We start from the raw sequence: 17,756 nt of genomic DNA, 5'->3' as shown, positions 1-17,756 counted from the left end.
AAAAATATTTTAGACCACTGACCCAAGAGAAGCTCTTGCAAGAACATCTCTTAAAATAGCAAAAACAGCTTGCAAAAGAAAAAATCCAGTAGGATCAAGAAGAGGCTAAGGCTAGGGAGGCCAAAGCAAAACAATTACGTCACAAAAAGATGAATATATGTTAGCATGGCTTCTGTGACTCTTTTGGACAAAGGGGAACTAAACATTGAGCCAACATGACTCAATGTGGGACTAACAATAGCTAAAGGCCATGCAACAAGCATTGCGTTAATAGATACGAGGTCAAGTTATACCTTGATCTCATATGAAACCTAGGTAGCGTTAGATAGACCACACCTTGAACCCACTGATGTGCAAGTTAGCAGTGTTCACTTGATAATCACAAAAGCCAAGGGATTTTTAAATGTTTAATGGGAATTTTGAGGAGAGACTTAATATTAACTAATCCCCAAGACATCTTTTTCTACCATCTACATCGTATAGTGCTAAACCATCGTAGTTGGTGTCACATTCTCCAAAATTCAGAAATTATGGACAACAGTGTTAAAAAATTAGACCTGTTTGTCCCAAATGATATTCCAGAGATGCTCGCCAACTATGAGGTAGTAGCACATAGTTACCAATGGGTTATAAGTCATGGGTGGCTAGAGGTCTATAACACTCACCGACATCTAAATTTATGTGAGTCCACTCTATATCATCCTTTAAAACTCTACTATAATATTTACAAACATTTAGAAGCAATGTTAACAAATGTACAATACAATTTTGATGCTACCCACATAGAATATCCCACTATCAATGCCGAAGAAATTCCAGACTTACAAGAGTTTATTAAGTCTCGTAAGCCTAGCCACCCACCCCCTAGAAATAGGTCAGGGTCAAGGAGAATCCTCTTCTTCATTTTCAAAATCAACTTACCCTATCTATTCTAATGTCTCTAGTAAGCTACTTAACCCATATTTGATAACCACTTGTTCAACTCTGTGTAAGTTTTCGGCCTCGCTCGTTAGGAAGAAGTTCCACCCGAGCTTCACTCCTCTAGGAATCTCGAGTGAACTCGTATGCACCTTAGGCTCCTTGCTCTTTGCCTTTGCCTGAGTTCCCTTTTCTAGTGTACTCTGCACCTTAGTCTCTTTGTTCTTCAAGGGAGAATTCTTCACATGTGATTTCTTCAAAGTCTCCACATGTGATTTCTTCACAGGGCTTCTTTTGGCAGGGGAGTTCTTCACCGCCTTCTTCATCGTTGATCGATGATGAGGATGAGAAGAAAATGAGAGAGAGAGAGAGAGAGAGAGAGAGAGAGAGAGAGAGAGAGAGAGAGAGAGAGAGAGAGAGAGAGAGAGAGAGAGAGAGAGAGAGCAATAGAGCTCTAAGAGATGCAACAGGAGGGCTCTGAGAGAGACGATGGAAGCTTTAGGATGACATGAATGACAACAGGAATCCAAAATAAAAAATGTGTGTGTGTGAGATAGATAGGTAGATACATAGATAGATAGATAGAGAGAGAGAGAGAGAGAGAGAGAGAGAGAGAGAGAGAGAGAGAGAGAGAGAGAGAGAGAGAGAGAGTATCGTACAACAGTGTGCATGATGCATGGATTTCATACCAAATCTTAAAAATGCACTAAACGTCTCTAATAATATTTTTCTTATGAAAAAGGCACTATATTACATATGCATAGTACTAAAGAATTTTGCCAATAGTATATACACCATACCAGGCTTTCACCCGTAGATGAATTAGTTATGGGTACAAATAATCTTGGCAAGAGGTGAAGCGCCAAATGTGCCATTTCGACATAATAATCTACCTAGCCTAGGTGTTTTTAACACCAAGCCAAATGAATTTGCCAGGTATATTGATTTTACTAAATAGAAATGACAATGTATATGTATATGTGTAGTGAATGTATTTACAAAATGTATGCTTTGTAGGAGTGTCTCGTCATACGCCTTGTACAGTAGTCCTTAGTGCTCCGAGCGTGTTGCAACATCAAAGTGCTAGTTCCTCTATTGTTACAAAAACCTCGGTGCTCACAGGTGTACTAATCAATTGTGCATGACATGTTTAATGTCAGTAAATGTGTGTCTTTTATTTGTGTAATGACAATTAATGTGTGTAACTCTTCTCAACATGGTGGTGACAGGATATAAATTTGGGAAGGTGAGAGCATTTTTGGGGATCCTTTCAAGATAGGCCATACAATTTAGAACCAAGAGTGTCCTATGAGGAGCTAGCACGTCTTTTTGATATGTTACAAAGCGTGAAAGAGGCAAACCAAACCTTTAATATTAAAGGTGTCAATATAAGCACATGACGTGATTGTATTTTAGTGAGGTTTCCCACAGGAGGTTCCATTTATGGCTACCCCAATAACATTTTTCCATCATAGAATCTTTGTACATGCAAGCGATCAAGAGAAAATTTTCAATATTAAGACCTTAGGTGTTATTGTCTTTACGTTGAGTACAAATTCTCATGTTTTATATCTATCACGTAGATGGAGACGAGCCTTTATTGCTCAAGATTTGTGAGACCATCCTAGATGACAATGGCTCCCTTATTGTCATTGGTACTATGTATCAAGTGACAACCATGATAGGGAAGGTCAAGCTTTGTATTAGACACCCTATTAAATGTGCAGTGTATAATGAAGATTAGAAAGGTGTTCGAACAAGAGGTGAGCAACATCTCATACTCTTGTGCACACACATACCCTTGTTGTTGCTGCTACCTTCATGAGCATAGTTGGCATAAGCCATGCATAACCTTGCATTATTATATCATTGCTCCTTGCACCATGATGCATTGGGAAAGATGCCCAGATGGGAAAACATGACGAGGTATGGTATAAACATATAAGTACTCCAAATTATGGGTGTTGCATATTATGTGGAATTTAGAGAAATGTTTTCTTTGCAGGTGGATGTCAATGTGGATACGACTTTTGGGATAGCCTGTTGAAGCACCATGAAAAAGAAGGGCAAGTGATTGTAGAGCTTCAGGCAGGATGTGGAGATTATGTTATGGTAACATGCAAATTAGGCATGAACATTGTTTGTATTGATCTCAAAGAGGACGTTGTGGAGGGTGTCTTGATGAAGATGTCATTATAGTATAATGAACATATTTGTTTTACGAATATTCAAGTGATTGGGCTTAACAATTGTTTATGATTATCATGATCTTATTTTACATATGAATAAAGAGAGAGAGAGAGAGGGCGAGAGTAAGGCATGTTGGGGTTTTGTAGAGATATGATTGACAGTTTCAACAATGTTTGTGCTCAACATGTCATACAAACTAATAAAGAATTACCATTTTTTTGTATTGTGTAGATGAATAAGGTAGTATTAAGTTTGTAGACTTGAAGGATCTTTACGAGTAAAAGGAAGTTAAGTGTACTGTGTTAAGAAATGAATGATAAGTTTAAGTTTGTAGACTCGAAGGCTCTGTATGGGTAAAATGAAGTTAAGTGTACTGTTTTAAGAAATGAATGATAAGTTTGTGGCCTCACATGAACAAAAGGATAAGAGAGACAAAACATGAAAAGCAAGGGAGACGCAAGAGGTGACAATTACATGAACAAGAGAGAAAGACACATGAAGAGAGAGATGATCCTATCTCCCTTATAATGTATGAGCTTCAATCCAAAGATAACAAGATTGATAAGAAGGAAGAGAAAAAATGAGTTGGAAAGAGACTCTAGACAATGATATACTACTAATGAAATAGATGAGGGGAGAGGTTTAAGGGTGATGGAGACATGAAGGAGGGAGGAAGCAGGAGAGAGAAGGAGAAGGGGAAGAGAGAGGGAGATAAGAGACATGTAAGATTCCTCCTTAGCCTGAATAATGAATAAGCTTTACTTGAATCCCCTGTAATCATTCCCTGTTTCTGAATGCAAAAAAATATTATTTTTCCTTGTTTTTTGCCGAGAGAGATGAAAAATTCTAGAGAGAGATAATTCAATATTGAGATATTTTTGGATATAAAAACTCTACAAATATCAAAAATATATTTCCCTGAAATAGAAGTTCAAAATAAATTCTCCAAGGTGCATTAGGAATCAATTAAAAATGATTTAAAAGACCTTAGCCTAAGGGTCAAGATTTTCAGAAATTTCTGGATTATGGTCCAGTTAAGGTCCCAATGGGCTAATAGGATTAATCCAAGTGTTGGGATGAGATAAATCTAGAGATTGGAGCTTCTCTCTCTCTTCAACAATCCTTGGAGCTTTCTTCTCAACATACTAAACCAATTGATTGGTTGGGGGCTTCCTTCTAAGATAAAGAAGCAAGCCAAATCTAGAGGTAAGAAGTAATTTCATGGTTTTCATTAATATTCTCAAAAGATTTCACTTCTCAACCCCTCTCAAGCTTGAGAAGTTTCAAATTAATTGTTTTCAATGCAAATCAAGCTTTCTATAAGAATTCTAATGATTAATCACAAAAAAGTTAATCTTTATACTTAATTAGGATGCTTTTTATGTATATCTCTCTCTCCCAAAAGAATAATCATTCCTATGACTAACTCTTTATTCAAATGGATGCTTCTCATTGATAAATTCTCAATTCAAAAATCAAACTCTATGCTAGTTAAGCTAGAGGTTAAGAAAATGTATTTTTTATGATTTTATGCTAATAAAATTATGGTAAACTTATGATTTAATTCCATAAATTGGATTTAAGTCTAAGGATAGTTATTCTATCATAATTGTATTACAAAGTCTTATTCTTTCTAGAAATATTAAAAATTATCAGTAATGGCAGAGCGAAGCTATGGTAAAATTTTTTGAAATTAATACATAACTCATTTTTATGCATAATGTGAAAAGAGGACTTCCTACCATATTCTAGGATCAGTCATCCTATGCTAAAATAATGATTTTCATCACATTCATGGAAAACTAATTTTTAGTATTTATGCGTAAATAATTAATTAGAGAAAAGAGAAATTTTTGGTTTTTTTATTTTTATGCAAAAAGAGGAATTCCCATGATAATGGAGATCCATGTAATTAAATGGAAAAAGAGAAAATTTGATATATTAAAATAATAAATATTTTTATTTAAATTTAAAGAGAAATTTTAGATAAATTTATTTTTATGCATGAGAAAATTTAAATGATAAAAGAGGAATTCCCATGACATTTGGAATTCAATCATTTAAATAGTAAAAGTGGAATTCTTGGCATATTTGAATTAATGGATATTTTTATTTAATTTAAAAAAAATTTAGATAAACTTATTTTATGATAAAAGAGGAATTCCCATGACAATTAGAATCCAATCATTAAATGAGAAAAAGAGGAATTTTAAGCTTGTTCAAAAAAATGGATATTTGTATTTGGTTAAAAGAAGAATTTTTACGAGAAAGATTTGAATTAATTTTTGGTGACAAAAGAGGAATTTTCACCATAATTCCACCTAGAGAATCAGAGTTGATAAATTAAAGTGGTAGAGAGAATATCTTTAAATATTTTATGTGGATAAATCACCAAAGTGATATTTACCCAAAATTAGATTAAATGGAAGAAGAGTATTTTCATAAAAATCCGATATTCTCATATAAAACCATTTCTTAATCTATTATGGTTAAGAAGGAATGAAATTCATAAAGTTGGAATTTTCTTATGGTTAGAAGTTCAATAGATGTTATCTAAAGAAAATCCTTAGAATCAAAGCTAGAACTAAACCGAATGATTTTGGTTGGACCATCAGCAACAGTAAACTACTTGTCCATCTCTCGATCTGAATCACCCAAAAAACTTCGTAACCAATTCCAGTTCTTAATACAAAGAATAGACTACCGTTGAATTAACCTAGTTTTTCCTTGACCGAAATCACCAAGAATCTAGCTGGACAGTCAGTCAAATGATGGGTAGATTACCTTGATAAGAGATCAATGATTCTCATTTATGAAAATATGGATTAAGGAAAAAGGGTTTTGTGGAACCAATCTCAAACCAGGAATTTTACTTGCATAGAACCTCTGTTTTCTTTTAAAAGAATGTTTTACACTAGAATGCTGGAGGAAGCATTTGGTATGTGTTTAAACTAAGAAGAGACTTGTTTTTGCAACAGCTGGAGGGAGTCGTCGAGGGACGTCGCTCGCAGCAAAGCCTGCCCAGGTCTTGACCAACCTCGGTACGGTTAAAATGGTGCGCTTCCGGTACAATAGGCGAGGACTAATAACCGGCCCCTGAGTGAAGTGCTAGGACACCTAAGTAGGATCCTAGAGGGTTCTGACCAGGTGATGCACGGGCTCGCGGTTGCTAGGACACCCATGCGTGCGTCGAGGAAGATTCGCAAATGATTTTTGTGAATCAAATTTTGATATTGTATCTCGTTGGTTGGCCAGATGGTCTTCAACGGAGAGTCCATATGACATATTTTGTAGTACAATGGACTCAATATTTTGGAGGATTATGATCAGTAATACTATGATTTTCATTGAAGAGAGAGGAGAGGAAGAGAAGAGAGTGATGTGATATGGTAGTAGAGAGATATGAGGGTGGGAGAGGGCACGAGAGAGCGATGGAGAAAGAGAAAAAAAGACTGAAGGGAGAGAGAAGCAATGGAGAGATGTGAGATGGTTGGAGAGAGAGAGAGAGAGAGAGAGAGAGAGATGAGAGAAAGAGAAAAGAGTGATGTGAGATAGTTGGAGAGAGAGAGAGAGAGAGAGAGAGAGAGAGAGGAGAGGGAGAGAAGAGAGTGTGCTAGAGGAGAGAGAGGGAAGAGACAGAGAGATGTGAGACAGGTGGAGAGAGAGAAGAAGGGAGAGAAGAGAGTGTGCTAGAAGAGAGAGAGAGAGAGAGAGAGAGAGAGAGAGAAAGGGAGGAGCAAGGTTAGTGGTGGAGGGAGTTGGGCTAGGCTGGGTTGGGCTAGGAGGTGGTAGGAGTAGATGGTGGTGGGAAGAGTTAGAGAGAGTGTGTTCAAAGTAGAGAGAGAGTGTAGCCAAGAAAAGCTCCCTCCACCGAGCTCCCTTAGTGACCATCCCCCAAACTAGAGGGGGGCCATGAAGTCATAGTTTGACTCAATTTTGAGAAACCACACTCAGGATCTTGTGGATTGTTCTACAAAATGGAAGGTTATTGGAACCAAGTGGGTTTAGAAGGTTAAATACAAGTTTAATGGCACATTCGTCGATAAGTACAAGGCAAGGCTTTGGTAAAGGGTTTTACAAGGTCGAAGGGGTTGACTTTTAGGAGACATTTGTCCCCAACATTAAGGAAGTAGCGAAACCGTTCTCATGACCGAGATGACGAAGCTAATGACAAAAGCGTTTCTCTACTCAAGTCTCAGAGATGAGCGTGCTCGTCTCTGACCTCGGCTTTAAGGAAGTAGCGAAACCGTTCTCACGACCGAGACGACGAAGCTAATGACAAAAGCATTTCTCTGCTCGAGTCTCAGAGACGAGCGTGCTCGTCTCTGACCCCGGCTCAAAAAACAAAAACAAAATGTCCCCAACACAGCTAGATTGACACTATTCGTATAGTACTTGCCTTGGCTGATATTGCGAATAGATGAAGTATCTTTTTTTTGAATGGCCACCTCAAGGAGGAAGTTTATGTGACACAACCACCCAGGTTTGAGATATGTGATTTAGAAAACAAAGTGTGCAGACTCCAAAAGGCATTTTAGGACTAAAACAGGCCCCTCGGGCTCGGGGGGGTCACTCACAAAAAAATGTGAATATCACGTGCATTCAACAGAAGCATATTTTTAATTTATGAAACTTACAGAAATATATTTACATAAGGGTATGATTTAAATTTTTTTAAATATTTTTTTACATATTCATAAAGAAAAGGGGATATTATATAGATAAAAAAATTCACAGATAAGGGATTTAAAATATAGGCCTTGAACGCACGCGATAGGCGTATTCTACATATAGTGACCCCCCCGAGCCCTCGGGTATGGTACCGGTGATAGATGCTTTCTTTATAAAGTATTAGTCTTTCTAAATGACCGTTAGATGCAAATTTGTATATTTTCTATGAGCAGGGCATCAAGTACATGATCATCATCCTATATGTGGATGACCTCATTATGATGGGGAACTATGAAGTGAAGATATGACAGACATAGGAGAAGAGTTCGGAGTTTGATATGAAAAAACTTGGGGTTATGCATTTCTGTTTAGAGATAGAGGTCTTGAAGGAGTTAGATGGTATCTTGATTTCTCAGCAACAGCATGCAGGAGAAATTCTAAAGGCATCTAGCATGGTTAAGTGCAAGTCAGTGGTTATACCCATGGAGGTTGATGTGAAGCTTTCTCTTAAAGATTCTACTGGTGGATATGAAGGAGTACATGAAGTTGGTGGGAGTTTAATCTTCCTATGCAATACACAATGTGACGTCAACTTTATAGTTGGTGTCCTCAGCCGTGTAAGGCTAGGACACATGTGTTGAAATACATCAAAGGTACAATTGGGTATGACATCACTTATAAATCGCATAATTCCTTGAATGGATTTTGTGATTTGGATTGAGCAAGAGATTGTGATAGCAAGAAATGTGTTTCTGGTTATTGTTTTCTTATTGGGTATGGAATTACATCTTGGATCAACAAAAAGCACACTATAAGGGCAAAGATCTTAGGAGACATGGGTGTTGCTTAAAACAGAGCGACAATGTTGCTATGCGACAATCAAAGTTACATGTCTATTCTAAGGACCCGGTGTTTCATGACCACACTAAGCACATTGAGATACAATACCATTATATGTGTGAGCTAACTATGGATGGAGAGGTGGAGCTTGTCTACTACCCGACAATAGAGAATTATGCAAACATTTTCACAAAAGGTATGGGGAGAGATTTGCTAGAGTGCCATCTTCATCATGGACCGAAGATGTAGTTCACCTATAGGAGGGGGGACGTTGGAATGGCATTGTGATGTTTTTTGTGGGTGATGGATGTGCTCTATTTTGTAAGGCCCCCTCTATGAGGAGCAACTATTGTGTTGACCACTCGTGCACCTGCAGTGATGGATGTTCTCTATTTTGTAAGGCCCCCTCTATGAGGACTAACTATTGTGTTGCCCACTCACGCACTTGCAGTTCCCAATTTAGACACACTATATGGTGGCCAAGTGTTGCCAACTGGTTAGGAGATGCCTTATGTAGATCTGGCACTCCGCCAAGTAGGATACATGCTTGTGTGAGCTATGTGACCACATTAGTGAGTACTGGGACAACAAATCGAGGACACACTATTCTCGTGTTGCGGGGCCCGTTTGAGGGTCAAGACCATCTTAGATGGCCATGGGAGCTACACTAATTTCCCTATGGTACTTTGTTGTAGTCTAATATGGTCCCAGTCGGATGATGTGGGTGAGTTGGTCATTCTAGGTCAAGTCATGGGTTTGACTAACGTGGCTGACCTACATTCATGTTGGTGACCCTGGGTACTATATACTCTTATAAGCAAGATATCCTTCGTCCAAATTCTATCTGCAAAACTCCTTACCCGAAGCACAAGGGTGGGCAGATGTCATCAGTTTGTAATCAAGTTTTTGCAAGCAGTAATATTGTTTACTCTCTCCACTTCTTTTTGCAATTCAATGCTTTGTATTGTGTTGATCCAGCTTTCGCTAATATGTATTCTTACACAAAAAAGACTCCTGATTTAAAAATCCCAATTAAAAAAGGAACCTATGATACGACACCCCTTTTCTTTAAGTAAGGTAGTATAATATAAAGGGAGTCACCAAAAAAAATCATTTTTCTTCAAGTAAGGTAGTTTCACAAAAAACTCCTTTAATAAATTCAAGAGAATTAAAAGTGAGGATTTGAAGCTCCTTTTTTCTCAAAAAAGCATGGCTCATGCACTTAAAGCTCCCCTTTTATGCAGATTCAAAACTACAACAATCAAATGAAAACCCCTTTTTAGGAAGTCATAAAAAAGGAGGCTAGAAAGAAATTCAAAAAAACGAGAGGGCGAGAAATTAGACCTCGTTTTCATGCAAGTGGCAAAAAAGGATGGGCCAATTCATGTATTTCCTTTTTAAAGGGAGCATTTTTAGGGTGGCTAATAAAGCCATAAAGGTAATCCATAAATGGAGTTGTTGGCCCCCATTTTGACATCTGATTCCTGAAGATGGATTGATTGTGTTAGATTGACTCTATTGCACCCAAACATTTATAGAACTCATGAATCGCCATCAAAGCCTTCATCCAATGTTGTAAGGCATGCATGCTACCCCAATATTTACAGGTGTTCTTCCAAAGGTAGACTAAGAGCTAGCTAGCAACCCTAAGGTTTAGTGGCTAGTGATTAAGGTTCATAAGTAGGGACATGTGATGGCCACCATGAAATAACCAGATGTTAGGTCTTAGCTCTAAGGACACTTTCAGAGAGGTTTTACACCTTTTTATCAAATATATATTTGGCACGTTAGGGCTAGTAGTAAGGGTGGTGACCGACTGAGCGTACTCGAGCTCTATAAAAGATTTATCTTTAGTTTACACGTGCAGTTCAAGAGACCATGAAGATTATAAATTTTAGCCCCATGAGCCTCACACTAACTGTTCTAGGGTTTCTTGCAATGGTGGCGCAACATGCGCCGATGGCTGCAGCAGGAAGTACCACCATGTCTAACAACAACGCCAACACCACCGCCGCTGCAGGTGGCGTGAAGGCGATAATGGAGCTCATGCATCGCGACCACCCTTCCTCCCGCCTCCGCCCGCCAGGCGTCACGGACTTGGAGCTCTTAACGCTATGGGTGGAACGGGACCTCGCCCGAAGCGAGGATCTCATTCGTAGCTTCGAGCTAACCAGTAGCAGGGCTAATCTTAGCGTCGCTAGTGATGATTGGACGGACTCCGAGAAGAACCCGCGACGCCGCCGGCCCCCATCTTACAGTCGGCCGGTAATCACCAGCGGCAGCGGGGCGTACCAGGTAGATTTGGAACTGGGTGGCGGGGACGGGCCCAGACGTCCCTTGGCGGTGGTGATGGACACCGGCAGCGAGGTAACGTGGGTGCAGTGTCAGCCTTGTTTACAGTGCGTGTCGCAAGTGGACCCCGTCTACGATCCCTTCAAGTCGGATACGTTCGAGAGGGTGGCATGCTTGAGCACTTTGTGCCAGAAATTGCCAAAGAGAGCAATACGGGGATGCAGTCAAGAGAGCTGCTCCTATGGGCTGGGCTATGGCGACGGCACCACCACCTACGGCATTCTCGGGCTAGAAACGGTCAACTTCGGCGGTTGGTCTCAGGACAGGGTGCTCATGGGTTGCAGCGTGAAGACTTCCTCCAAAACGCTTGGCGGGGCCGCCGGCATCTTAGCGTTGGGCAGAGGGCCGCCGTCTCTTGTTACCACCTTCGGCTCCACCTTCGGCGACCTGTTCGCCTACTGCTTGCCCAGGCATTTCAGCGCCGACAAGGGCTACCTCAGGTTCGGAGGGAGCAGCGCCGCCTATACCATGCCCATGGTGACCAACCCTGCCTTCACACACCTCTACTTCGTCCCGCTTGAAGACATCAGCGTAGACGCCAACATACTGTCCATAAGCGGCAACCCCTTCGACATCGACCCCGCCACTGGGAGAGGCGGCGTAATACTGGATTCTGGCACTGCGATCACTCGCTTCCCGCGCGCCGTCTACACCCTTCTCCGCGACACCGTGCGCGACGCCATGTCTCGAGCCGGCTACCCCTACTTCTTCGTCAGCGAGCAGCTCGAGACGTGCTTCCATCTTCGCAGCTCAGATCTGAGCCGTGTGGTAGGGCTGCCCAGCGTCGAGCTGCACTTCGCAGACGGCGCCACCGTCTCGCTCTACGAAAGCAACCTCTTCTTGCCCCACAAGGTGGCCACCGATTTCTGCTTCACATTCATGGCCTCTAGAAACGATCCCTACAGCGTTATCGGCAGCGCACAACTGCAAGGCTTCGAATGGAGCTTCGACCTCAAGCAGCAGGAGATCGGCTTCATCCCCGGGAAATGCAAGTACTAATTATTCTTTTTATATTTAAAAAAAGACTATAATTTAAGTTGTAATATCCAACTCAAGCACCTATTAATGTAGTGGAGATCCATCAAGATTCTCTTTTAAATTTATTTATTTTTTGTTTGCAACAAGCAAATTTAACCAGCTTTCTACTTGCCATATTATAACAAGGCCGAACACAGCTTGCCCTCTTCAAAGCTTTGAAATTATTTGAAACTTATTACACCTTGCCACAAAAAAAGAAAATGAACTTCGTGAGTTTATGCACTCTCAAATAATATTCATGTTTGCATATATCACATTGAAGCTTAAATACGTTGCAAATAACTTTCTTCACGTTTGCATACATCACATTGAGCTAATCAAATACATTGCAATAACTTTCTTTATTTGAATAAGTTCTTTAAAATAGCAAAAAAGAATCATTTTCCCCTCATAAGGTTTCATGCTTTATGCCTATTTTGTTGCTTTTATAGTGCCAAATTCATGATGTTATTTTCCCTTTTATCTAAGCTAAGTCCCCTTGTCTTCGATTGACGACACCTCGATCTCTTGGAAATACGAGAATACGAGCAAACGGAGGGGCCTAACTCTATCTCTCGTAGGGGAAACACAATTATTCTAATAGGAATCTATTCCTTTGATCAAATGGCACTCAATGTGCATGATCGAGGATGGAACAAATCCGCACTTAGTACATGGAAGTCAATGCCTTTTGTCTCTTTTCTTTATGACGCACGGTCCACTGACGTGCTCTCCTGAAACGAAACTTATTCGGGCACTATTCTAAATAATAATTATGTTGGAAAGTTACCCGACTAATCGGGCCCACTCGTCCATAGGATGGTGCTATCACAACATTCCATCCTCCCACTTTCCACCCAACTCACTCGTCAATTTTATTTTCTAATTAGTCCTACCAGACTGTGTGACATATATAAACAACTTCCTTAATTAGAGACCTTACACATTGTTCCTTAAAATAGTCTTTGAGAAAAATATTTACATCAAACAGTTCTTACAGAAAAATATTCACAAAAGAGACCGAAAAAACCGGGTCAATAGCGAAATCCAAGCTTCCATATCCATGCCCATAGACATATCCAAACCAATACCGACCCACCGATGATCTAGAATTCGGTCTTCTTGCCTAAAGTAGCTAGGTATAATACCTCAAGGACCATACTCCCTCATCATCGACCAATCAGCGAGGGCCAAGCCGCGGCCTATCACCCCCTTTGGTCTTACCGCTTGTACCAAACCCTCCCGCTCCCTGAGAGGGGACGTCTACTCATGAGGTGGGCTAATTCATTACACTAGGCTGGGCCTACAGAACTAGTTAGCATCATAATGACATGTCCACCCTCGCGGGGTGAAAATCAGATTCCCATTGGCATAGGAGGGGATTACCCTGGGTCGACTCCCGAGCTTGCTCTACTGCCTCTGCTTGCCAACTATGCAAGCCTAAAGCAGATTTAGCAAAGTAGGGGAGAAGATGTATCTGCACATTAGCAATGAAACCATCAAACATATCCATAGAAATAAAAAAAACTTTTCTTTTCAATAATTCATTACACTATTTCTATTGTAATTTTTATCTTAATTAAACTTTAATTAGTAAAACAATCAAATAGATCACTATTGACAATTAATAGAGAAGCCGGGGCCATACCTCAACCCCCAAGAATGATATATAATTGAAAAACTAAAAATATATACCTTATAGAAATTATGTAGAAATCTGTCGTTTATCATTGTCTTTGCTCGTTAAGAAGAGCTTCAGAACTTGAAATATGAGAATGGAGAGTCTTATAATGCCTTCTCATAGAATTGGAATTATCCGACCATCCCCAAGCTTAATCTCCTCTTACTCGTACTCTGACTCTTCTCTCTTTCGAAGGACTATGGCAAAGGAGCCTTCTCTCGTAGGGCTTCGACATACTATTCCTTCTTTTTAAAAAGAACTATGGAGTAGTAGTCTCTTCCTTTGAAAGACCATAGCAAACTAGCCTTCTCCTCCAAGAGGTTAGATAAGAATGAAGGGATGATATATACATCTCAAGGTCTAGAATCACCTTGAGGCTACTTACTGTCTTCTTATAGTTTCCCTATGCAAAGACCTTGACGGAACCAGCAAATTATTTCAACCATAACTCTCTAATAAAAACTCAAAATATGTTCATGTGACCAGTCAAAGGAAGCAAAAGGCATCTAGTCTACAAGAAGTCAATGTAAGTAAAATAGGCAAAAACGTCTGTATATAGCGGCAAACGCATCATCTTTAGAAACATGTTGCTTTTTCATATTTTTCATGTGCATGGCCTCTAAATATGTAAAAGTACTCTAAATATGACCTCATCACCTAAATTCAAAATTTGATTTTTGGAGATATTTATCTCTTAATAGATCTATTCTTGTCTTTTTATTTCTTTTCAGATTTCTGGAGCTAATATTTTTACTCTATCACTTTCTTAATGTTTCTAGCCCTATAGTCTCTCTCTAAGTGCACTCTCTTTCTTCTTTAAATCTATATTAAAAGAGAATCAAGACATGGCTTGGGAGGAATCTTACACAGTTTGACGTGAAGGGTTCCAAGATTGTCAACTACAGAAGTCCCACCGTGTTATTGTGGATATACTGATGAGCATGGTGAGTGAGCGACAATTGACCGGCGAGCCTACGTATTGGACGCCCGATACATCATAGCCTTAGTTGCAATGGTCATCCAAAAGGTAGAGTGTGCGTGAACCCGTTAATTAAATTTATGATATTCATATCACCCTTCAAGTTCTAATTTTATCAGCGATGCCTTCATGGGCACTTTTATTCATTTTGTGGTTTTGTCGATGGCATTGCAGGGGCCATACCCTTTGGGTGGTTATTGAGATCATGTATGCAAACAAAATCAGAATCGAAGTTGACAAGTAGTGCCAAGTAGAAGGTATGGGGAAAACTACAGCAACAAAAACACCGGCCAAGATTGGGGAGGTGGAGGCATCCTGCCCACCCTACTACGCTCCTCTCATTGTAGATGCTCTATTGAAGGATCTATCAATGGGCAAATATTGCATCCTCTGCGGTTCATGGCAAAGCACATAGAGCACCTTTGTTATGGCTGCCATAAATAGGCTATGGAAGGAGTCACAGCAGCACTCTGTGTACTTAGCTTTTGGCATGAATGATACTGATGAAAGCTAGGATCAACAGAGGCTTTGGGCCTACTTGTGTGACTACCTTCACCTCGCACCGCCTTCACCTTGCAGGCCACTGATGTGCATTTCATTTCCCTCTTCTTGAAGGAGAACTTGCTTACCCCCATTACGATCATCATTGATGAAGCAAATTCTCTGATTGATTTACCTCGCACAAGCTATCTTGGTGCATAAATGCAAGCAGGTACTTTCTCTCTCTCTCTCTCTCTCACACACACACATCATCATCATCATCATCAAAATCACGTGCGCTCCATGCTCTGAAGCTTGCAAAACAAGATTATTTTTTTAAAATTCTTTTACCATATTTTGTGTGAGTGCTTGGGTAGCATACTTCGTGTAATGTAGAGCATATTTGAAATGTTGGAATGAAAATGAATTTAAAAGCATACTTGGAAGCAATGCTAGACTGACACCTACAATCGATGAGCTTGAAGCATTTTCTTATGTTTTATGGGGATTCAAAAGTACCTCACAAACTAGAAAATTACAAATTCATTACCACATTTGAAAATGAGTTTTGTATCATGAATCAATACGTAGGACTAATGACCGCCTTCAACACGAAAGGTGTTTTGGTCCACTTTCGATATCGAAAGTGCTATTTTGGAAAGGGGGGAAGTGCACGTTCTCCTATGTTTATAAAATTTCGGGGAGGACTGTGCCAACTCCCCGCCATACTTTATGTATGTTTTTTTTAAAAACTTCACTCACACAAACGAGCACGAAAATCCTATGACTTGATGAATGACATGTAACTCAGATTCAAATGTGGTAATGAATTTGGAATTATCTACCTTGCGATGTACTTTGAGATCTCTGTCGATGTCCATCAATTCCTTATAGGCTTAATGTTCATGCTCGTTCGAACTCTATAAGCTGTTCATATAAACTTGAGAAAGACACGCATACGAAGAAGACGTGCTGTAGAAATGGTATGAGTTGCAGTGTCTATCTTCATTCAAGCACTTCAAGATGTTTATACATGAATGGAAGGACACACATTCTTTCAAAGTATGTTGACAATGCTAACAGGTGCAAGCAATCAAGAGGATAAGGCTACCCAAACATTCTTATAAGGTTCATTTTTAAGTTAGTCCAAGTGTGAAAGAACGTTGTATGTCTTTATAAATCTAAGAAGCAAAAGAATCGAACCTCCTGAGATGCGCTGCTACCATGCCTTTCTTAGCTTGATTTTGCATAGAACACATTTGCAAGCTACTACTAGGAAAACTGGAAGATCCTAAAAGCAATGAGGTGACCAAATTCGATAAGGAGGAGGCCAAAAAAACCTACTGAGGCTGCTGCTTTGCGGGTACTGTACCAGCATGGGCTCCCCAACTTGCACAAGCACGTGCAAGAAGAAACCATGGTCAAGGCCCACCAAATCTAGGAAGAGGTCAAGCTCCTTGAAGGCCTACAAGAGTCTCTCAGAGGCATGTGGGGTCAAGCTCCTTGAAGGCCTGCTAGAGTCTCTCAGAATCCTAAACGATGCAATGAGGAGGAAAGACTACCATTTCACAACACTTAAAAGAGATCCAATAAGAAGTAAAAAAATGATCTCCTGATCCACAAAGCTCTTCTTACATGCACAGTCAAGGAGATCCTCTGGTCCTACATTAATGTGGGGTTTTGCATGTAGGTCTTGTTGTTGTTGGAGTTAGTTGCTAGGATTAAATGAGGCTCATCTTCCCTGATGAGACTGGAGATTTTATTCACATCATGGATGTACACATGATCGGCCTCATTACTGAAGGTTTCACTAGAGAGTTGGACATAAAGGTCAACCTTTGCAACTAACTCATCCCACTATCCCTCATCTCTTTGCACTTTTGGTTGTAGCTCCACTAGGACAATGGCCTCTCAATTTTATTATTTGTTCATTCCCTTTGTTGATTGTTGGGGAGATGGGGCTTTGCTACATTCTCAAGTTTTCATAGTCTGAGCAAAAAACTATCAGTAGGGATTTCTAAGCATTTATTTTTTAGACTTGTGTAAAAAAACCAAACTTTGCAAGCATGTGGGGGGAGGACCACCCCCACCCCTGCCTACATGCTTGCAAAGTTTGGTCACACCAACAACGGACATAAAATAATAAACCTAACCTAACCTAGATCCCCTTCATGAGGTTTAAGTAAATACATGACCTAACTAAGAAAAAATATTTGATACTAGAGTAATGAATAAAAGAAATGAGAAAGTGTATTAAGTAAATTAATAATGTTTAAATACATACCTTATTCTAATAAGATAAACAATATATCAAAAAGAAAGTATGCCTTATTTAAGTAGATTAAATAAAGTTTTCAGTATTTGTATATAAATTTTCACGTTTATAATCCTCAAATAAAATATTATTCAAAAATAAAGAATAAAACACATTTTTTAAATTAAAAGAACAAATGAATATATAATTTAAAAAATAATTACGAGAGATATTATGATTAAATAGTGATTTGTGTGATAGATTCTACATAAAAGATCACTAATATAAGGTTTACGCCTTTTACACCAAAAAAAAGGTTTATGCCTTTATAAAAAATATTTAAATTTTATCTTGAAAAAACATTTATTATAGAT

General features: G+C 39.4%; 1 protein-coding gene across 1 annotated transcript; it reads left to right on the top strand.

Moving 5' to 3' along the window:
• Nucleotides 1-10,521: 10,521 nt before the first annotated feature.
• Nucleotides 10,522-11,970, top strand: LOC147611148 (protein ASPARTIC PROTEASE IN GUARD CELL 2-like). Its single transcript, XM_086785338.1, has one exon. It carries the CDS (start codon nucleotides 10,522-10,524, stop codon nucleotides 11,968-11,970), a length of 1,449 nt encoding a protein of 482 aa, XP_086641464.1.
• Nucleotides 11,971-17,756: the final 5,786 nt, after the last annotated feature.

This window comes from Cibotium barometz, chromosome 48 (assembly GCF_041138505.1).
Source record: "Cibotium barometz isolate CiBa-2024 chromosome 48, ASM4113850v1, whole genome shotgun sequence".
Lineage (NCBI taxonomy): Eukaryota > Viridiplantae > Streptophyta > Polypodiopsida > Cyatheales > Cibotiaceae > Cibotium > Cibotium barometz.
This window is presented reverse-complemented; position numbering and strand designations above follow the sequence as displayed.